We start from the raw sequence: 23174 nt of genomic DNA, 5'->3' as shown, positions 1-23174 counted from the left end.
TGACTATAAACTATGGACCTAGAACTTTTATATGACTGGAATGTCAGACATGAAAACACTGCTGAAAATAACGAATATGGCACCTGGTCTGAGACTGTACTACTTGCGTGACACTGTGATGTGCTGTAGAAACAATCATCACATTGAATACTCACAGTGACACACGTTTTGTTGGTAGTTTTGGTCACATAAATAAAATGGGGGGAAATGGCCAAAAAACTCAAGGTCACACAACTCATAAAACGTGGACCCAGACATCAGGCATTATTTTCCTGATTTCATCTTCTTCCCGCTGTATCATTGCAACCCCAGAATTTAAATCCTTTTTGAGTTGTGGACTGAATGCTTGGGAGGCACGAAGTACCACTGAGTTGGAAGCAGTAAAGAAGAGGGGAGAAGCAGTTCAAAAAAAAAAAAAAAAAGCATATTGTCTTATGCTTATGTTACGTTATGCTTATGTTACAAGAGTTTACGAACTGACAGAACACAGTGTTATTAGCAGGGCAGTTTAACCAACGAGTTTTTATTAAAAGCCGGGGTGCACCAGGCACAGTTGTACAGGAGGCTAACAAATCCAATTGTTGTAACTAATTCATTTATTAGCTTATCTGATCAAACAAAATACATTTCATAGAAATGATTATAAAACACATTGCCGATAGAAAGAGTATCATTTATATTACAGATCTTATGGTACCTAAATAATTATTAATAAAAACCAGCCAACTCATATGGGAAACAGAAGTTAGTAAACCACCAGTTACTTCTTTATTTTCGTCAGCAAGAGGGAGAAGCATGCACTTGTCATGCTCAAATGGGCTTCAGCGTTCACTATGGACATCCTGTTTCAAAAGTAACATAGTTCACCTGTCCATTTAAAAGTTCAGTGTTTTTCATCCAGTATCAAAGCACTATGGTACTTTTTGGTTTAAAGATTAGTTTTGGTTGCAGAGTAAGCTTAATTTAGTACTTGAGTCGCATGTGTCACAGTTTCTGGATCTGGGGTGGGTGCTGACCAGTCAAGTGTTAGTTGAACAAAACACAACACACGTGGGATAGTTTAATCTGCTCTGTGATATTCTTGCCAGTACTCGATTGAGAAGATACACAGGTGATTTAAAGCAGAACAGAACAGCAGGAGGGGGGAAAAGAAAAACATGTTGGTGTTGCTTGAGGCGAGTCTGTCCATTAGAGCTATTTCTTGCTGTTTTGGAGAGTTCTGGCTAATTCTTGTAAGGATCGTATCAAGTTTATTGGCACATGATCTATTCCTTACTTTGAAGGTTGGTTCAGAGGGGTGTACAGGAGAGAAAAGGGGCAGGGAAAGGACCGAAAAGGCATGGAGTGGAGTGTGTTTGCTGACAGTCAAGTTAACTGTGGAACCACAATCATCCGAGAGGGTGTCCACCAAGGCCCTTCCTGAGACCTCCAGAGATGGGTCTGTTTTCTTGAGGAAGAAGCACTGAAAACTTCCTCAGACAGGGTCCATGTTTATTGCACAGGAACCAAAATTATTTCTGTTCCCCCCTTTCCTGAGCTGGAGACCTCCAAGTGCACACATGGCTACGGATGCCCATCAGCTCGCTCCTCTGGCCAGCAGGGAGCGCTCCACCACAATGACTGGGGGAACGAACACTTTCTTCAAAGGGAAGCACGAGGTATCATGTTGGCCCGAACAATGTGGTCCTTCAATCACCATTCTCAAGCAGCTTCTGTAGGTTGTTTTGTATCTTAAAATAGTAAGAGAGAAGTTCCTGTTATTAAAGAGAATGGAGGGGCGCCTGGGTGTCTCAGTCGGTTAAGCGTCCGACTTCGGCTCAGGTCATGATCTCACGGTTCTTGGGTTCAGGCCCCAAGTCGGGCTCTGTGCTGACAGCTCAGAGCCTGGAGCCTGCTTCAGACTCTGTGTCTCCCTCTCTCTCTCTCTCTGACCCTCCCCCGCTCATTCTCTGTCTCTCTTTCAAAAATAAACATAAAATAAAACCCAGAATGGAATATATCAAGGGCCTATCTGCCATGGCGTACATAATTCTGAGAGGAATCGATTCTACCTGGAATAAAAAGCTACCCATGGGTTCAATTTAAATCAGGCAAATGCTTTTAAGTGGAATAAAACTCTGTTGATAATCCACTTTAAAGTGAAAAAAAAAGTGCTAAAAAAAGAAAGAATGGCACTGCAATAAAATGTCAGGAATGACCAAGACAAGTCTGATGGAAGAAAAAGAACCAAAGCACAGGACACACCAAGTGTGACCTAAATGCAGAGAGAGTGGGAAACTGATCCTTAAAGAGCCTGTGTATCATGTGGTGTCTGATTCAAATCATCAATGTTTAATACTCCTACCAGATATTACACATTTCCCAGATGACTGAATGCCACAGATGAAGGGTCCATGACAGTCTTTGGATCTCGAGACTACAGTTCAGTGTTGGGCATTAAAAATGTGCTTGGTAGAGGTCTACTGAGTAGGCGAACTTGGAAGATTTCTGAGCAAGGAATTCTCAACGAGCAACAGTGTGATGGCAGTGGGGAACCCCATGGGACAAAAGAAAGAGGATATGTGTATGTTTTTGTGGAACAGTCTGCAACGTCCTGTAGGCAAAGAGGGAAGGATCTAGAATGCGTGTGCCCCGAACTTCATGTGTGCTCACCTTAACCACACAGAGAAAATTTCACATATGATGTGGAGACACCACGAAACAAGACCAGCTACACAGACAGGAAGTAGCAGAGGACGGATAAGAACACAGGTCTGTCTCTTCACTGCTCCATCACTAATGCCATTGGCAGCACTAAGAAGGTACGTACTGGTGCACCTGTGTGGCTCCGCCGGTTAAGGATCCAACTCTGGCTCAGGTCATGATCTCACAGCTCGTGAGTTCGAGCCCCACATCGGGCTCTGTGCTGACAGCTCAGAGCTGGAGCCTGCTTCGGATTCTGTGTCTCCCCCTCTCTCTGCCCCTCCCTTTCTCGTGCTCAGTCTCTCTCTCGTTCTCTCAAAAATAAATATTAAAAAAAATATATTTATTTCATTACTGATGAAAGGCATTGCCTTCATTCTCTCATTCCTACTCCCTATCTTTCCTACCTACCCCGCAGGACCCAAGGTAAACAGAAAAGCAAGAGTGGGAAGGTAGAAAAAGAAATGAAACAAAGGAGTTATAACCAAAATATATAAAACACACCTACAAAGAAACTCAAACCAGGGGGATAGCTGCTATTTCACCGCCAGGTTGTGCTGCATCGCTCTAGCGGAAGCCATGCATGAGACATGGCCACTGGTCTGCCTGTTGTGGACAGGCTCTCCTGTTTCTGTGTCCCTTCTTACAGCATGTGGTGCCCTAGCCAGGCCTGGCACAAGAAGGGGGCAGCGGGATTTGGTGTGTGCTTCTGGTCCAAGAATACCACTGTATGCCAGAGTGAACAAACCAGAGAATTCACACCATCCCATCCTCTAGGTCAGCATGGAAGCCAAACACTTGTAAGCATTTCATCACAAAACCAAAAAACTACCTCCGCTTCTCAGCAACTAATGTTTTATTGATTTACTCTCGAAAGTTAATTTATTTTGAGAGAGGGAGAGCAGGGCACGGGCAGAGAGAGAGAGAGGGAAACAGAGAATCCCAAGTAGGCTCTGCACTGTCAGCGCACAGCCCGGCATGGGGCTTGAACCCACGAACCATGAGATCATGACCTGAGCCAAAACCAAGGGTCGGACACTTAACGGGTTGAGCCACCCAGGCACCCCTAGGATGAAATATTTCTAGGGAGGAAAAGCAAAAGATAGGCCAACAGGGAAAATGAGATTGAGACCTAGGTCTTTGTGGAAATAAAAAATATTCTTTCACATTTACCATGCAGTCCCCTGGCTGGGTTTGGCCATTTAGGCTGCTTGCTGCACCCTGGAAGTGTTTTAAGTGCGTCGCCCCTGCTCTGTGGCCATCAACAGTCACCACCGCTACCACCCCAACACAGGAAATAAATGAGTCACCTTTTCTAATTTCATTATGTTAGCTGTAAGCTCTTGGCAGAGGACCTCCACGTTTAATTGGACTTGTGACCCCAGGCCGGATGGTGCTGTCTCTCTGTAAGAACAAAAAGAAAAACGCTGTGGGCAGGTGGGAGTGGCAAGGGAAGAAGTGGAGTGAACACAAATTTATTTGAACAGAAAATCAGGTTACAGTAGTAGACAGTGAGCCTTTAACTTGTGAAGATTACTGCAGGGCCTTTCTGATGTTAAGTCCAGACTGGGTGTTGAGGGGACTGTATCTTAAAAGCTCAGCTGGAAGTCTCTTAAGCTGTTTTTGTTGAGGTGGCTGTGTTGTGCCTTGGCTTCCAGACAAAAATCAGGCAATTCTGCTCAAGCACATGGCTTCTAAGACCTCTTTTGTTAACCTCTAATGTCCTCTCCATCCCCACTACTGCAGAAATTTGCAAGAATTATTGCTCTCCTCAGTCACAGGCATTTTTTTTTTTTTTTTTTTTAACGGGAGGAGGAGCCATTTACACTAGAACTTGCAGAATGTTTAGGAATGTCCTTAATCAAATTGATTGCTTTTGAAGCTTGAGACTTTAGCAATTCTGTTTTTGAGACTTGCTGTGCCAATGTAACCGCTGTGGTCTTGTAACAGATGGAGTCAGTGTTTACCACTTGAACCGTTTATGGCGTGGGCTCTTCTCTTCCCCAGGGTCCACTGGGGTCATCTACCAGCTAAAACTGTAGGAAATTAAGAGATATGTACATTATCCTGGAGATGTATGTACATTATGCTCTGAAGGCGTTTATTGGATTTTTACATTAAGGTTTAGAACAGGGGTCTAGAACTTCTCCGTGTTGCTTGATTGTAATTTACTTTTAGATATTAAGTTTTTAGATGGCAATGATGGGTCTATTTTACACAGGATCAGTTTTTCATATGGTAAATTTCAGATGGTGATTTACTTGGTAAATTATGATCATGTAAATATTAACAGAGCCATCAGATGTTTTTGTGTTTACTAGTACTAAAGCAGTTTTTTCTTTACCCTTGATCCCTACCATCAAAATCTTATATCTCAAAAAAGGAGGCTGAATTGGAATGTTTCAGTGTTTAGATGAGGGAACTGCGATCCAGAAGACTGACCCATCAACATGAAATTCTGACAGTGTACAGGCTATTAATATACTAGTGAAGCTGGTAAAAGGAATGGTCCAACTAAACAATCCAAGTACAAATAGGGATTTAGCTATCGGGCAGCGTGGCTGGAGCACCTTGGAGTAAGAAAGATACGGGGGAAGCTCAGGTCCTGTAAAAGTACTTTATGAACAAATTTTTCCCGTCATGGGTATTCCTGGTCTCATGTCATAAATAATCGTTGTGATTTTTCCTGTAAGTGATTATTTTTCAGATTGTACTTCTTCCTGACTTGATTATTTAAATAGTGGAATGAAATATTCCATTTGCCCTTGTTAGTGGCATTTCCCCCTCATCATCACCAAGTTAGTGAAATGATAATAGGACATGAGGTAACACTTTCCTAAAAAAACAAACAAAAAAACAACCTTGTATATGACAGTGAACTAGGAAGTAACACTAGATTTTTGCAGACTAAGTATGTTAACAATTTGAGTAAGGGTATGCACTATTTCAGACTATTCTTTAGGTTCTGCATTACTGGTTTAAATATATATATATATATAACCAGTAATGCAGAACCTAAAGAATATATATATATATATACATATATATATACTATATATATAGTATAGATATATACATATATATACACTATATATATAGTATATATATATATACACATATATTTATACTATATATATATATAGTATATATATATACATATATACACACACACATACACTACATACACACATGTCCAAAAGAATCTATACGCCAGCGTCTGTGTCAACTACTACTCAGACTTTAGGTAGTTGTTTGAGCACAAAGTTGTTTGTACCCAGAATGATACAGCATAATAGTCCTCCAATTATAGACCCAGGCTGGCACCATCAGCATCAGCTGGGAATTGACAGAAATGCAAGTTCTCAGGCTCTCCTATCTAGTGCCTCAGAAACTCTGGAGATGGGCCCTGACATCTGTTGTAACAAGCCATCCAGATGATTCTGAAGCACAGTCAAAATAGCCTGACCCAGGTCCTACGCTGTACCTCACAACCAAGCCATCGGTGGGCTGGAAAGCCTATCCTCTGTGTAGTCATACAGACTTGCATTTGAATCGTGATTTTACTACAAACTGTAAAACAAACTGTAAGACACAGTAGAGTCTCTAGCGCATGGTACAAACTCTGTAAACGAGTATCTCTACTTCCAGAACTTGGGCTAAAAGTATGCTTTCTAATACAGAGTAGTTTATTTTACTTTTTTAGGTAATGCATCAAAATCCTTACATGAATGGATGTAAAGGAAAGAGCTCTAGGTCTAAATAGGTTTAATTAGGTCAGACCTGTCAAAAATGACTGATGGGGATACCGTCTTCATGGTAGTGGCTGCGATGGCTGTGGTTGAGTCACTGACATGCACCTCTTTGTCCATGCCCAGGAGCTACACCCCCCTTGAGGTGAGGGCTAGGAGAAAGTCGCTCAAAGCAAGCCTCACGTAGGCTGGCTAGAGGGCATCGCTCCAGAAGATCAAGTTGTGCCCCTGGCAGGCACGGCCCTAGAGGATGAGGTACCCTGGGTCAGTATGGAGAAGAGGCTCCGACCACCTTGGATGTAGCTGGCCACATGCTTGGAGATAAAGTCCATGGTTCCCGGACCCATGCTGGGAAAGTAAGAGGGCACACTCCCAGGTTGGCCAAAGAGGAGAAAAAGAGGACAGGCCAAGCCAAGCGGTGAATGCAGTATACAACAGGCACTTTGTCAACGTTGTGCCCACCTTTGGCAAAAAGAAGGGCCCCGATGCCAGTTCTTAAGTCCACTGTAGTCCTGGCTTTCCCCAATAAGGCCAGTTAGTCCAGTCAAAAAAACAAAACAAAAAACCCCAAAAAAACACTGTGAAGGAAAATCTTCACAGATGCATTCGGCTAATTACTAGTCACATGGATCTTCATAGTGGTCAAAAGTTTCGTAACTATAGGAGTTCGTATAAAGAATTAATACATGAAAAGTGAGCTGAGGTACTTGAACTGCTTCTTTCCTATCAAGGTCTTCACCCACTGCCATTTTACTAAGGTAAGTTTTGCTGGTATAGGTTAATCAACAGGCCAAGGTCACAATTGAGTCTTAGGATAATAGAACAAGATAATGTAAAATCAGGCTTGTTTCTTGCCTTATCAACCTAAGAATGGTTCAGAGGCACAGCATTCATTTTGGGGACCCTCCCACCTACGTCTTTGCTTCCCACATACACATTTCAGAAAATGTCGCATACAGAATGTAGACTTAATTCGTGTTTGCTAAGGATGGTAAATGCCAGTCAAACATTATGCTAGTCTCAAGAGCAAGCAGGTGATAGCACCAGAGGGGATTGTCTTACTCATTATGATGAATGTCCACAGTGGAGGTTAGTGACCCCAGCCTCTCCTCCAGAGTATTAATTCTGTATCTCATGTAGAAGGTCGAGATGATTAGTGCACAGACACTGGAAAGGGATAAAAGAGAAATTCTCAATAGGTTAATGAACTTGATGTCCATAAAGCAATCAACTCAGAGCCAGTGTTGGACATTTGAGGCAAGATATTCTCCAAAATGAACTTGCCAAAGAGACTTGAAAAAGGTCTTTTTTCCAACAGGCTGATGCTGGTCAGAAAACTTGAGAGCTAGAAAGAGATTTAAAATTCTCTGGCCCAGCTTCCTCAATTGACAAACAATGGCCATCCTACTAGGATCTCTCAAGGCCATGCCCAAGGTGGATTACCAAGCCCATGGTCCTACTCCCAGTGCTGTGGCCCTCACCAGAAGGGCCTGGCAATGAGTGCCTAGTCTTGTTATCTGGTGACTCATAAATTCCCTTCTTTATCTGGAAACCAAACTGGGCACATCCTCCTTGGTTGTCAGGAACAGCCTAGAACTAGGTCAGGCTATTTTCAGAAAAACAACTGATTACAAACTGGAAGCTGAGGGGGAATTTTTAAAAGTCAATGCCTGAGTTTTCGTTGAAGGGGATGATGGTATTTTAAAGCTGTTTTGGCTTCTATCCAGAGGACATGGGATAGATGGGAAAATAAACACTAAGGCCAACGATGCTTCATAATTCACAGAACAATTTTCTAATGAATGGCATCCACTCAGAACTTAGTTCTCTGCTGGATCTGGCACATTTTGGTTTTCCTTCCTCCCTTCTATTTATTTAAATAAGGACATGAATATGAAAATGTAACCTAAGCCTAAGGGGGGAAAAATGTTGGAAGAAGACACAAAAATTATCAAAGAAAAGCTCTGGATCACATTAGAGACAACTGAGATTTATAAAGGTTCTTGCAACCATGAAATTATTTTTTTTAGAGAGCGGAATCATTTTCTAAAGTCATTCCTAATAAATTCATCTACTTACACTATTGCGTAAAAAATAAGAATATGGTGGAGAGTCGTACATGTCTGAGGCTTTACTTTGTGTAAGATTCCAATGGTTTCTGACTGACCTGTTGGGAAGAAAAAAAAGGGAACAGTTTTAAAACTATAACACACCTCCTTCATCCAGCAAAATCCCTATGGGGAAGGGATAGTTGAAAGAGATAATTATTCCTGGGTAACAGAAATAGGAGAAGACATGAAGTAAAGCCTTCCAGGTATCTTTTGAATTTTTTTTTAATTTTTATTTTTTTAAATGCTTACTTTTGAGAGAGAGAGACAGACAGACACGAGCGGGGCAGGGGCAGAGAGAGAGAGTGGGGACAGAGGATCCCAATTAGGCTCCATGCTGACAACACAGAGCCGGATGTGGGGCTCGAACTCACTAACCGTGAGATCATGACCTGAGCCAGAGTCGAATGCTTAACCGACTGAGCCACCCAGGGGCCCCTTTCCAGGTGTCTTTTTAACCAGTAGTTCTAACTCCTTCCAACTCGTTTCATCCAGTATATACTTACTGAGAGCCTTCACTCTGTCAAGCGCTGCACTGGAGTGAATGGTAAACAAAACAGACACCGTCCTTGCCCTCATACCAGTATAATTGGTAACCAGTTAGGAGAATAATTAGTAAATAAAAAGTAATCCAGTAATTTGAGTTTTACCAGCCATTTTGGAATCATAATCTCAAAGTATTCACAATAACAAAGGGACCTCCATGAAGGCCATTTACCTTTGTATCCTCCATAGTAAGACACAGAACTGGGTACTGTTTGTTGAATGAATAAAGGAATTAATATGCAAAGGAAATAGATGTTCAGTAGGAAGGGGAGGAGGGAATATGAAAGGCAGTCATAAAGTGAAATAAGAGGGCCTTTAAAAGTTACAGGCAGATGTCTGTCACTATCCCATTTACCCAAGACATTGATTCCTTACCATGTGTAGGGAGACTCTTGGCTTTTCCTTCAGGCACTCTATTCACATGGGCATCTGCCCGGGTTGGTTTTGTTTCTCCCTTGGAGACATTCAGAACTGTTTGGGATTCTGTCACATGGAAATCTATCAAACCAAAATGGAGCTGGCTGAGTTTTCTTCCCAATGCATTTAAAAAACACAGGAGCAACCACAAAGCAAATCAGTCTCACAACATGTGGAATGGCCAAGAATATAAATTGATCTTCTCACAAGTTGGTTCAGTGGTTAGGTATTGAAATCCAATACTTAAGCAAGTAAGAAAATGATATAAAGACAGTCTGTCCTTAGCCCAGTGACTCATGGGGACCATTCAGCTCTAACAGTGAATAGTATTACTGAGATAAGAAGAAAACATTCTATGTTTTTCTCTTTCAACCACCCTCATATTATGTGGATTTAAGAGATATTTATTGGGGTGCCTGGGTGGCTCAGTCAGCTGAGTGTCCGACTTCAGCTCAGGTAATGCTCTCATACTCTTTGAGTTTGAGCCCCATGTTGGGCTCTGTGCTGACAGCTCAGAGCCTGGAGCCTGCTTCAGATTCTGTGTCTCCCCCTCTCTCTGCCCGTCCCCTGCTCATGCTCTGTTTCTGTCTCAAAAATAAATTAAAAAAAACAAAAAAAATTAAAAAAAAGAGACATTTATTGTGTATAAAGAGAAATGGATTTTTATCATGTAGACCATTCTTTTCCCCAAAAACTTTCAGACTACCCTTTCTCCAAAGTCCCTTGTCAATTTTTTTTTTTTTCTAAAAGTTTATTTATTTTTGAGAGGAAGGGCAGGGAGGGAGAGAATCCGAAGCAGGCTCCGCCCTGATAGCTCACAGCCTGATGTAGGGCTCAAACGCATGAACCATGAGATCATGACCTGGGCCTAAATCAAGAGTTGGTCACTTAACTGACTGAGCCACCCAGGCACCCCTTTCTCCATTGTTAATTAGTCCCTTCTTAATTGCTGATTAATTGACAAGGTATTGATTTCTGTTGGTTTTGTCTTTGTTTTTAAGGGGTGACATGAGGATGTTTTGTGGAGCATGACATTTTAGAAATTTCTCGGACCTCGAGAGTTCTCGGATTCAGGAGTCTGGGAACCAGAACTGCTGTATCCTTCCATGTCTTGCCTTCTTTGTCGAACTACTCCATCCAGATCTGAGAATTCATCGTTGAAATCCTGAAGGGAAACAAGGCAGTGTACAAAATCCAATTCCCCTCATTACACAGGCAGGCCTCTGGAACCCCCAGGCCTTTCCACTTAGGCCTAACCTATAAAATACTGAAAAGAAGGGAAGATTACCCCGTACCACTGGGATTTCCCCCAACAGGTCAGAGGATCTGGTTACTGAAACACATTTTTTCTGGGGATTTAGAATCCTGTCAACAGTGGCCAACTTGTTTCAAACAACAAATGTCTAGGGGGAAAAAAAAAGAGCTGAACTAATGATTGAAAAGCTTCCAGGATAAAACTGGAGAGGTCTCTTTAGCATGTTGTAATGAGAAAAAGTGATTGACATGGACATATATACGAGAAAAAATAAGATGTCAAGTTTTCTAAAATACATATGTTAAATGCAAAGGTACTCGTTAAAACACAGTTTAAAAAAGGTATGGAAAACAAAATGGAAAAGGGCTTTAACAAGTTACACACTGAAAGGAAAGTTTTGGCTATTTTTCTTCCCTCTCTGACTCCCTTAAAACCCAGTCAGTGCTATTACTTTTGAATTCCAGAGGAATGATGGAGGGGTAAGGAGTAGGGAAAAAGCAGGGATGTTTTAGTTTGTGTTTCATTTTCCCCCACAAGTGCTTAAGAACTGGAGTCACAACAGGTGTCATTAAAATGTCCTGGGGAAGGTCCTGTTAGGCTGAGCTTTTCACGATTTAGGTCGCTGCTAAATAAAGAGACTTATCTGGTAAGCAAATGACCATGCTTTCAGCTGATACTAGCTATCTTTTGATCGTTTCAATAACTCATTTCCATTTCAGGCACGAATTTATAGGAGGCAGAAAGTTGAAAAATTCAAGTCTCTTGGGTGTAACAATCATCTATTAGATAGTAGGCACACCTCCTTGCATAGACGACTGCACTCAATCTGCACAGCCACATCGTGAGGTTGGCATTTTACTGGATGAAGAAACTGAGCCACAGCAGTTCAAGAGCTTGTCTGATGGCATAACTCAGCTGGGTGGAGCCCAGATTTGAAACCAAGTTTGTTGGTTGCAAATCATATTGTATTTCATTTTCTTTTGTCTTGCTCTCCCCTACTTTCTTTCAAGGTGTGTTTTTTTTTTTTAAACTGAGATAAAAATTCACGTAATACAAAAGACATCATTGAAAGCATACAATTCAGTGGTGTTTAGCACAATCACAATGTCATGCCGCCATCACCTCTGTCTTATTTCAGAACATTTCCATCACCCCCAAAGTGAAACCCTTTATGTATTAGCAGTCACCCTAATTTCTCTGTCTTCCCCCATCCCTTGGCAACCACTAATCCACTTTCCCTCCCTATCAATTTGTCATGTAAATGGAATCATCTAGTATGTGGCCTTTTGTGTCTGGCTTCTTTGACTTAGCATCATGTTTTCGAAGTTCCTCCATGTTGTATCTATCAGTTCTCCTTCCTTCTCAGGGTCAAATAATATTCTGTTGTATGGACATATGACATTTGACTTATGCATTCAGAAGATGATGGACATCAGGATTGTTTCTATTTTTTGGCTATTATGAACAAAGCAGCTGTGAACATTGTTATACAACTTTTTATGTGGACAGGTTTGCAATCCCTGTACTTTTTCACAGCTCTTAAAAAAAAGATTTGTAGATGTTAAAACCATGGGCTCATACCAGTACACCAAAGGTATTTCAACATGTAACAGTGATTCGTTTGGGAATAATGACTTGAATAAATACGGCTAGAACTCGCTTGAGCCAACATGATGCCACCATAGGTAGAAAACGTGTACAAATGGGGGAGCGCTCCTTTCCACTGGAGATTTACTGTACTGTCAACGGAATCTGAAGGAATCAAAAAATCTCTTTCACTTGGTCACTATAGAGTGCTTCTTTTATAATTATTTCTGGATGTTCCTCATCTTTTTTACTAAGCTAGAAAGTCTTGGAAGGCAAGAACTAGTTTTGGGCTTTCTTGGTGTCCTTATAGCCTTACACTAGCACAGTGCCTTGAACAGAGAAGACAATCAGTGATTTGTGGGGATGGACCATGCCCCTCCCCCAACCATTGGTGAATCCCTCTAAAACAACACTGACAAGCAAACAGAGCAAGATTTTAGGATCACCTCCATGGACCACCCACTCGCCCAGACAGCCATTATCCTGTTTCTTTAAAAAAATTTTTTTTATACTTTATTTTTGACACAGAGAGAGAGAGAGAGAGAGACAGAGCACAAGTGTGGGAGGGACAGAGAGAGAGAGAGAAGGGAGACACACAATCCGAAGGAGGCTGCAGGCTCTGAGCTGTCAGCACAGAGCCCCCCATGGGGCTCGAACTCACACACGGTGAGATCATGACCTGAGCCCAAGTTGGATGCTTAACCGACTGAGCCACCCGCAGGGGCCCCTATACTGCTTTTCTTTGGTAGGACAGCTCTTCGAGTACTTGGAAAAAGTTGATGGCCTTCTGTGCCCCCCCCCCCCCCCCTGTTCTTGAGGACAGAAACACCCTGTGTCTTCAATTTTACCTCAGATATTAAGGTCCCCTGGTCATGGTGTCAGGAGAAGTGTAACTGTGGGACGCATCATCCCCTTTCTTTCGCACTGAGCTAGTTATGTAGGCAACTCACCAGAGGCAGAGATGAAGGGCGGTCTGCCCGGAAACTGTTCTCAAGAGAAGACGGGTTGGGACTGTTCCCAACACTTGTATTCTGAAATTAGTGAAACAAAAAGGAAAACCAGATCAACTACGAAACCACGGGAAATCCAGAAAAGAGACAGCAGGTGAGGCTCGGGGATGTTGTACTCACTTCTAAGTGTCCACACACAGATTTTAGTAGTTTGTAAGTGGAATCTCTGGAGAGTAAGGAGACAAATATGTACTGCAAAACAAAACAGAGTGATTACGGAACAGATACTGCCTGACCAGAAGTCAGAGTTCAGAGTGCAGAACTTTATCTGTATACATGTTTTCTCCTCTTTCCCCCTGGTCTACAATCTCATTCACCTCTATCAGTTTTTATTCTGTTCCTGGAATGAACAAAATCTACTCCCCAACAACAGCAACAAAACCTTCAAGCCCCCTTTAAGTAATAAAGAAATGCTAAATGGTATGAAGGCTCCATACCCTGACACTGATGTCCCCAACAGGCAGGCAAGACCTGGACACTAAGAAAAAAAAAAAAAAAAAAGGCTAGTGATATTTGCCAGATCCTCTTTAAAACTTGTTCCCCTCTGCCTACCCCTTTTCTTTTAAGGTATTTAACAATTCCCAAGGGTCTGCTTTCTCTGTTCTGACCTAGATTTCCACTAAAAATTTCCCAGAGGCTCTCACAGGCTCGTTCTTTTTCAAGCCACTTCCAGATTCTTCCTTGTACAAATATGGAGATTTTTCCAGTGGATGCTTACACACAAGCGATGGGAAAGAAGTGAAATCAGATTAGACAAGTAATTTGGAGACAAATGACATAAGGAAAAGTAATTTTACTAAGCGGTACATTGAAGAAAATACTAAAACTCCCTCTTTCTCCACCTATTAGAGCCACAAAATCTTTTCACATCCCCTTTTCAGAAGTCTGTGATTATCCTTTTCACTCATCAAAGAGCACTCGATATGCTTTTTTTTTTAAATTTCTTTTTTTAATGTTTTCTTATTATTGAGAGACAGAGAGACACAGATCATGAGCAGGGAGGGGCAGGGATAGGGGGAGACAAAGAATCCAAAGCAGGCTCTGGGCTCAGGGCTGTCAGCACATTGTCCGATGTGGGGCTTGAACTCACAAACTGCGAAATCATGACCTAAGCCAAAGTCGGATGCTTAACCGACTGAGCCACCCAGGCGCCCCTCGATATGCTTTCCAAGCAAGCATGTATTCCAAAGTAGTTAACACTATGGGTTCTGCATTAGACCTACTTGCAGAGTCTGGCTCTGACACTCAGGAAGTAGGTGACATTGGGCTAACAGCCCCACCACTCTTGGCTTCAGTTTTCTTTTTTTAATTATAAAAATTTAAAAAAAAATTTTTATTTTGGCAGGGAAGGGGCAGAGGGATAGGGAAAGAGAGAATTCCAAGCAGAGTTCATGTTGTCAGCGCAGAGCCTGAGGCAGGTCTCCATCCCGTGACCCTGGGATCATGATCTGAGCTGAAATCAAGAGTTGGATGCCCAACTGACTGAGCCACCCAGATGCCACTTGACTTCAGTTTTCGTGACACCTACCCCTAACAGGTAGCAGTGTGGGACAAATGGGAAAACAGAAGGAAAGTGTTTAGCATATGCGTGGCGAGAAGTACATGCTTATTAGCCATTAATGTTAACATTTTTTTTTTCAAAATATTAACGTATTTCCTGCCACGTCAGAATAGCCTCTCATATCTTTCCTTCACTCTGCTTCCCTCTTCAATTTATCCAGTATGGTTGGAAATGGAATGTAGCTTTTATGCTTTCATAGAAATATTCAGTAAAATATTAAAACAATTAATTTCAAGGGGCGCCTGGGTGGCTCAGTCAGTTAAGCGTCTGACTTGGGCTCAGGTCATGATCTCATGGTTCGTGGGTTCGAGCCCCGCGTCAGGCTTTGTGCTGACAGTTGGGAGCCTGGAGCCTGCTTCGGATTGTGTGTCTCCCTCTCTCTCTGTCCCTCCCCTGCTCATACTCTGTGTCTCTGAAAAATAAACATTAAAACAGTAATTTCCAGTGACAAATGAGTAACCATAGAATTCTACTCCCTCTATTTGGCCAAGGTGAAATCAACACCACTCTACATGTAGGTATTTCTGTTGCACACGTTTGGGGCAGCCCAGCAGTACCGAGCAGCTCTAGAATTTCTATACAGAAGAACACAAGACTTAAAGCAACCTGGAAGCAAAGTGGGCCTAGGAACTGGTCCTGAAGCCACATGTGTACAGCAAGAACCCAGTTTATGTATTTGGGATGGTTCTGGAGAAATACCAAGGGAGAGTGTGGGGGGGCTCTTCAATATCACCCTGCCTCACCCCATCAACAGTGGGGTGGTGGTGGCTGTTTCAAATATTAAATATTAAAGAAAGTGAATATATCAGTTTAGCCTGTTCTAAGAGATATTAGGGAAAGGGAAAGGGAAGCTGGGAAAGAATTTTTTTTTTTTTTTTGACCTTGATCAAGCAAGTCTAATGAAGTCAGCAGAAAATTCAAAATTGTCAACAAGTTTGTGAGAATAAAGTTCCTTCTGAGGGGAAACAACACTACAGAAATAGGACAAAGGAAAGGCACCTTGCTCTGAGGCGTACTCACCCGGTCTGTGACTGTCGCTATAATCAGGGCATTTGGCACCAGAAGGGCAGTTTTGGTTTTCTTTATTAGGGTGACGGAGAAAGCCGGAATAGAGATCTGAAACAGAGTCAGTGAGTTAATACGGGTTCAGGCTTCACAGGACAGGACTTCAAATCGTCATATTCAAGGGAAAAATTTTTTAAAGTTTAACTAAGAAATGAAAACGAGCACTAAGCTCTCCAGCCTCCAAGAAGAAAAACCAGTCTCCTCAAAGTTCTGTTTACACAGCCAGAGGGCAAATGTACATCATCAATTCTACTTCAGGGCTTGCTGGGAAACCTTCATCTTGAAACAAGGGAATGAATGCAAAGAAGCACAGCCATTTTAAAGACAGGCCCAAGGCTCTAAAGCAGTTATGTGGACATCCACTTGGGGTTAATCTCCGCACACACCGCTCTCCTACATCCTGAGGCACATGCGGGTAGGGAAACACTGAATAGCACTGGGAGACACAAAGCCTGGGACGTGAATTCTCAGCTCAGTTCTGAAAAAAGAAAACCTTGTTTTAAACGAACCTGGAGGCCAGAAAGGGGAGCTCTTGTGCCCCACCTCTGGGCCTCAGTTGCAGACTCCAACAGGAAGAAGCCCCCCCTTTACTACTCACACCAGCTGGAAGAATTTCTCCTTGCCCAACAACAAGCTCAGCCAATAAGAAAATACATCTGATCCCGTGAGAAGCCCTGAATTCTCACTTCCCTCCAACGGGCTTGTGTTCAGAGCAACCCTTCCCAATTTCGTCCTTTTCTCTGTAATTTAACTTTCCCTCCTTTGATCTCCAGGCTTGCCTATGATGTGCCATAGCCAGCATGTCTCAAAGTGCTATTCCTGAATAAACCCATTTTGCTGATAAAACAACTGGCTGTTTTACTTTTAAGGTCCACGCTATCTATGTGACCTACTCAACCTTAAAAGCTACCCTTTTTTTTTTTTTTTTTTTAAAGCTACCCTTTCTAAGCCTCGGTCTCCTGATGTGTAAAATGGAGATAATCTTACCTTTCCCCAGGATTTTCTGTTGATTAAATGAGATAATATATGGAAAATGCCTAGCACTCATTAAGAAAGTCACTCATTGTACTCGCTTAGGAAACCTGTGCATAGACTAAAATTAGAACAATACAGAGAAGATTAGCATGGCCCCTGCACATGGATGATGTGAAAATTCATGAAGTGGTCCATATTAAAAAAAAAAAAAAAAAGTCAGTCATTTCCTCATTTGTCTCCTAAAAAAAAGATTGGGTAAAATAAAAGAACTCTAACTTCTTTTCTGGTTCAAACAATCGAGAATTAAAACAATGACAAATGAAGTGGCTACCATTTATTGCCTCCTAGTCACCAAATGAGAATGTCATCAAATTATGACAGTCCTGGGAAGGAGTTAATCTTTGTAAAAAAATTTTTTTAGGTTTATTTTTATTTTTGAGAGACAGCGAGAGAGCAATCAGGGGAGGGACAGAGAGGGGGACAGAGCATCAGAAGCAGCGAGTCCGATGTGGGGCTCGAACTCACCAACTGTGAGATCATGACCTGAGCTGAAATCAAGAGTCAGATGCTTAACCGACTGAGCTACCCAGGGACCCCAGGAAGGAGATATTCTAAGACATAAGGAAATGTGTTTCAAGAGGTATGTGACTTGCCCAAGGCCATAAATATAACAGGTTACAAAGATGAACCAATCAGATCCAAGATGTGCGTTGTTTTTCATACAATGTACTACATGCATGGACCAGATACTATAAAGACCAGATGTTCCTGATACTTTTATGTTATATCCCTCCAACCCACTTTGGATTCACAGAGAAATGGATAATATCCCTTTGATCCTGGAAAACAGAGTAACACACATTCATGGCAAAATGACCTGACTCCCTCCACGGGTACACACACTCACATGTACATTTTGTAAAAATGCTTTGCATATTCTAAAAGAGAACAAGGTCAGTGGGGGGAGAGGAGGGCCTTAGGTTAGTGCTGCCAACTTGAAGGAAGAAAAAAGAGCTTTTAATTCTGAATACTTACATTCCCATATTTAGGCTTATGAGATGGAAATGTTCTATTCCTCAAAGTTCCAGATAGGAAGACTATGGAAGAAGGAGAGGCTAATCTTTTTTAAGTTTATTTATTTATTTTGAGAGAGAGAAACAGAGAGAGAGAGAGAGAGAGAGAGGCAGAGAGAATCCCAAGCAGGCTCCACACAGCGCAGAGCCCAATGCGGGGCTCAAGCTCACAAATTGTGAGATCATGACCTGAGCCCAAATCAAGAGTTGGATGCTTAACTGACTGAGCCACCCGGGCGCCCCGAGGGGCTAATCTTTTTTTTTTTTTTTAAATTTTTTTTTTTTCAACGTTTATTTATTTTTGGGACCGAGAGAGACAGAGCATGAACGGGGGAGGGGCAGAGAGAGAGGGAGACACAGAATCGGAAACAGGCTCCAGGCTCTGAGCCATCAGCCCAGAGCCTGACGCGGGGCTCGAACTCACGGACCGCGAGATCGTGACCTGGCTGAAGTCGGATGCTTAACCGACTGCGCCACCCAGGCGCCCCTCGAGGGGCTAATCTTAATGAGACATTTGGTAACAAGTATTTTGCTAAAGAGCTCTACCCTCTAAAATTTTGAAGAATGAGATGACTCCTAAGTTTTAAGTTGAGATACCAAGATGGATGAGGATATAAAAGTGAATCTAATTTTGTTTCTGAGTAGTGACACAAACACACAGAAACTAGGGGCTATAAATTTGGGTATCTTCATAACCTAAGGCATGGAACACCTTTAAGAAGGAGTTTTCAACCAACAGCTTCTTAAGTATAAAATGACAGCCAGATCACATTTGAGAAATAAAGCATCAGTCACTTTTCCGTTTGGGCCTGGATGGAATCTTATACGTGCATTTAATGTTACCAGCATCTGAAAATACTGCCAGAATGATCAAAAGGTCCTGATTACATTTATTAATATTTTTCCAGGGAAGGATGCCTAGAAAATGTCTCTTCCTAGAGTGCACTGTTTGGTTGACTTTAGTTCATATTGGAAGGTGTTGGAGCCAGTAAGGAAAGTCTGCCCCAGATCTGAGGACCCAATCTCCCTGACACAATCCTCAGAGGGGAAGAAACGTACAAATAACTCTCATGGTTCGTATTTCCCACCTCCTGGTAATTTCCAGTCTCTTGTCTCTTAGAGTAGCTGTAGCACATCCAAAAGACCCACTACCTGGTATTGTCCCTATCACTCTTTTTGTCGTGAGGGCATATCCTTAGCCAGTGTCAGGGCGACACGGCCATCCAGCCAAATTAGGACTTCATAAAAATAAACTTAACTCTCCAGGGCGGTAGCAGCCCCAAGAGTCTGACAGATGGCACATCGCTTCATGTTCAAGGCATGTGTTTCCACAACTGTGACAACAACAATGTACAGCCAGCCATTTACATTTGGTCACGTGTCTTCCCAAATAGCATCCCCCAAATAACCCGGTGAACTGGTGTCCCCATTCCATTCGTCTGGACAGTGTGCCTCAGGGAAACTGAGTCATTTAAATGGCACCACTCAGCTAAGAGGCAGAACTGGTCCTCCTCTCACAGGACGTCTGCCTGACACGATTTTTTTTTTTAATGTGTATTTATTTATTTTGAGAGAGAGAGAGAGAGAGTGTGAGCAGGGGAGGGGCAGAGACAGAGGGAGAGAGAGAATCCCAAGCAGGCTCTATGTTGTCAGCACAGAGCCCAGTGCGGGGCTTGAACTCACGAACTGTGAGATCATGACCTAAGCCAAAATCAAGAGTCGGACACTTAACTGACTAAGCCACCTAGGTGCCCCTGACAGGATGCTTTTGATATATAAAAAAAAAAAAAAAAAAAAAAAAGAAGTCTTAGGAGCAGAACAGAGAGACAGTACAAGCAGGCCTTTCATGCCAAACTACCCAGAAATGGCCCTAGTATTGAATGTATTGTCCATTTAAGCCTTATGGTGGTCCTCTGAGGCAAGTAGTATATGTGCCTTCTGGCTCAGAGGAGGAAGCTAAGGCCTAGCGAGGCTAACTCACTAGGTCACAATCACACGCCAAGGGAGACGTGTAGCCAGGACTTGAACTCATTCATGGTTTGTGAGTTCGAGCGCTGCATTGGGCTCTGTGATGACAGTGCGGAGCCTGATTGGGATTCTCTCTCTGCCCCTCCCCTGCTCCCCTGCTCATGCGCACTCTCTCCCTCTCAAAATAAATAAGTAAACTTAAAAAACAAACAAGAATTCCCCCATCCCTTCCATCCTTTAACAAAGACTAAGTCTTTGTTCACTAATGTCTCTAGACGCGCTGCTTTCATCAGAGAGGTTGGCTCTGTCTGAATTCCTGAGAATTAGCCTATCACGCTGAACAGGAGATCACTGCTACCCAATCCCTTCCCTACTCCATGAACAAGTACTTATAAATGAGAAATCTAGAAATACAGTGGAGCACTGCTTAATCGTGCTTTGTGTGATACTGATTCGGGTAATAGTGTTTACCAAAGTATGTGTATCTAAACACGACTCTTTATGATTTGGGAACAACATTAAAATAACACGTCTGACCTGAAGAGTGGTGTGCTAGTCTGTTGACCAAACACCAGCAAAATGGAGAATTTCCATTGTAGTTGTGATGTGGTCATTGTCTAAAAGCCTGACAGGGGCTTTAGGGAGACTATTTAAATAAAACCTATCTACCACTCAAAACAAAAGGTGTTCAGTCAGCGACTTCATGGATATAAAAGCTGCTTATTTATAATCATGAATCAGAATGATTCAAAACTCATTAGGTCACACGACCCTAAGAAGGTGTTTCTCTGACTCCTCGCTGTGGTGGCCTGAATGGTGTGACATCGCCGGTCAAAGGGACAGAATGTCAGTGGGATGGAATTATCTTTTTCCTTCTTATGACACAATCCCAAGGTCTTTGCTTAGAAGCGCATTGGGAAAACTGCCAGTTCCTTCAAGCTATCCTCCTTAACAGCTCACATGTCTTGGGCCTGTCCTCCCCCACATCTGTTTTATGAGAAGGACAAGTTGTCAGTTGTGGTCCACTGGGGATGGTGGGTGTTTGACTCTCCCAGACCAGGCCGTAAATGTTTCAGTTCCTGCTCATGTGGTGCTGGTGATGCTACAAAGTGAGCTCTAATCACTAGCTTATTGATAGGCTTGTTTTTCTACGTGTCTCTGACTGGTAACTGATATGTACACGGTGCAAAAATCATTATTTATTTAAAAAAAGGTCTTGGGTGTAATATATGTCTTTGAAACAAATTATGGCACACTCTCCAAATAAATAGCTGTAAGAGGTCTCTGGTGACATCTGGGTAAAAAGGCGTTAGCATAGGGTTGTGGGAGAGATATATGTGTATAGAGAAATACATCAGTGGTCTTTAGGGGAAAAGGGAACTTAGTGTCATTTAGAGGCATTTAGAACCTATAATATTAGGAACAATGATAAAGGAAATAAACATATAAGGGTATGATAACAATACAAATATTTATAAACACTTACATTGAAAATGACTGATATTCACAATATATAATAAAGTGCATAGCTTTCTTTTAAAAAAATTATACTAACCTTAGTGTCTTTTCCGAACACCTTGGAATGAAAACAAATCCAGTTTTCTGATACGAAGAGCTTCCCCTGGTATAATATCTCTTTCTGTAGAGCACACGTAAAACCTGGGAAAATATATACAGGTATAAGAGCATTTAGAGTTTCCATGTAAAATAAAAAATGCGTATGTATGTTGGGGACTCAGGATTGGCAGAGGCAATACACTCGTACTCAAAAGATCTGTCACTTCGTTGTCAGTCATCTTTAGTGGAATAAAGATATGGGGAAGAGGGTTTGTGTTTTATTCCAAAGCCTTACCCACAGGAGTACAACAATCAAAATGGCAAGACAAGGCTATCATTGCGAATAAGAGTTCAAGAACGGAGTTTCAAAATGTCCTCTACTTAGGAAGGTATGTCGGCCTGTGCTAATGTCGGCAGTCCTGCCCCTCCTTCCCTGGGACTGTCACTAACGACTCCTTTTGAAGTGGATGATCTCACTGTGGGAAGCGCATGTGACCCACATGTTTGGCCATCATGAGAGGCATCCTGCCTCAACATCTGTATCCTAGAAGCTAGAATGGAACCTTGGTCTTAATGGACCTAAGAGGAGCTGAGTAGGTCCTAACTGGCATGCTGGATAAGATGTTCTGGTGTGATAATCACGCCCAGTACAGCTCAGGGACGGACACGTGTCTGCACATGAGAATCTGTGTTTCCTTTCAGCCTTCTTCTAGTGGCCTCTCTTCCTCCAGCCTTGTTATCTGAAATCTCAGGACAGCCCAAATGCAGTGCACTGCAGCAGTGAATACAGAAGGTGAGGAGATCATTCCGGAATCCTCTTGGAGGGTTCCCTGTAGTGTGGAGGGATTCAGTTTCCCATTCTACTCTCTCATCTTTCAAGATGCTTGATGAAAGCTGAATGAAGCTGCCATCACCGTTACATCATAACTTTCGAACCCACGTTCCCCTTGGTGATTCTGTTCCCAGACGGAGCCCGCTTTCTCTCCCCCAGCCAACTAGCGTATTTTCAAAACAGTCAAACAGGTCAGAACTTACTCTGCCTCAATGGTTCTTCAGTTGGGACATCAAGAAACAGCTTGTGGAAGTGCATGTTTGCCTTATACTACAAGGAGAACACAACACAGGCGTCACCACTGGCATTTCTTGGCATAACATCACCAATTTTAACTTCAATGTAAATTACATAACAGATTTACCCTCCCTTCACAGAGTATCTTTAGGAACTCCTTGTCTCTGATCGTACAGTCTTCGACACAACCCCTCAAAGAAGGCAGGGCACAAAGGTTTCATTTTCCAACAAGATAGTGACTTGCTGGTTGGAAAGACACGTGAAATCATGCTGCAGCCTTGTGCCAAGGTGGCTGGCCAAGGACATTCCTAATAAATGACACGAAGGGATCTCACCAGGGAAGGTAGTAGATCCTAGGACACTAAAGATCCAAGTACTCTTGGAGGACAGCAGTGGTTAAGAGCTCAGAAAAACCTAGCTCAAGTCTTGGCTACATGTCCCCTTTGGTGTGTGACTGTGACCTAGTGAGTTAGCTTTGCTGGGCCTCAGTTTCCTCCTCTGTGCCAGAAGGCACATATACTACCTGTCTCAGAGGACTGCCATAAGGCTTAA

At 42.5% G+C, this 23174-nt stretch overlaps 1 protein-coding gene, 1 long non-coding RNA gene, 1 other non-coding gene and 1 pseudogene across 4 annotated transcripts in view; 3 read left to right on the top strand and 1 right to left on the bottom strand.

Moving 5' to 3' along the window:
• Positions 1–492: 492 nt before the first annotated feature.
• GRAMD2B (GRAM domain containing 2B) overlaps positions 493–23174 on the bottom strand; it is a 131266-nt gene continuing 108584 nt past the window's right edge. For both annotated transcript variants that reach the window (XM_030317170.1, XM_030317171.1), the window contains exons 4-14: positions 22589–22655; positions 21552–21655; positions 15936–16031; positions 13475–13546; positions 13295–13375; positions 10556–10667; positions 9461–9583; positions 8511–8598; positions 7494–7598; positions 3993–4086; positions 493–1730 (exon numbers count right to left, since the gene is read on the bottom strand). In XM_030317170.1, the coding sequence (XP_030173030.1) occupies positions 1689–1730; positions 3993–4086; positions 7494–7598; positions 8511–8598; positions 9461–9583; positions 10556–10667; positions 13295–13375; positions 13475–13546; positions 15936–16031; positions 21552–21655; positions 22589–22655 (984 nt within the window). In that variant the 3' untranslated portion in view covers positions 493–1688. The remainder of the gene's footprint in view (positions 1731–3992; positions 4087–7493; positions 7599–8510; positions 8599–9460; positions 9584–10555; positions 10668–13294; positions 13376–13474; positions 13547–15935; positions 16032–21551; positions 21656–22588; positions 22656–23174) is intronic.
• Positions 2109–10934, top strand: LOC115515381. The gene is made up of 2 exons (XR_003969236.1): positions 2109–2801; positions 10504–10934. It is a non-coding gene; the product is annotated as an uncharacterized LOC115515381 (long non-coding RNA).
• Positions 6415–7007, top strand: LOC115515339 (annotated as a pseudogene).
• LOC115526320 lies at positions 17052–17156 on the top strand. Its single transcript, XR_003972587.1, has one exon. It is a non-coding gene; the product is annotated as a U6 spliceosomal RNA (small nuclear RNA).

The sequence above is a fragment of the Lynx canadensis genome, chromosome A1 (assembly GCF_007474595.2).
Source record: "Lynx canadensis isolate LIC74 chromosome A1, mLynCan4.pri.v2, whole genome shotgun sequence".
Classification (NCBI taxonomy): Eukaryota; Metazoa; Chordata; class Mammalia; order Carnivora; family Felidae; genus Lynx; species Lynx canadensis.
The sequence above is the reverse complement of the archived record's forward strand: the minus strand, read 5'-3'. Positions and strand labels throughout refer to the sequence as shown.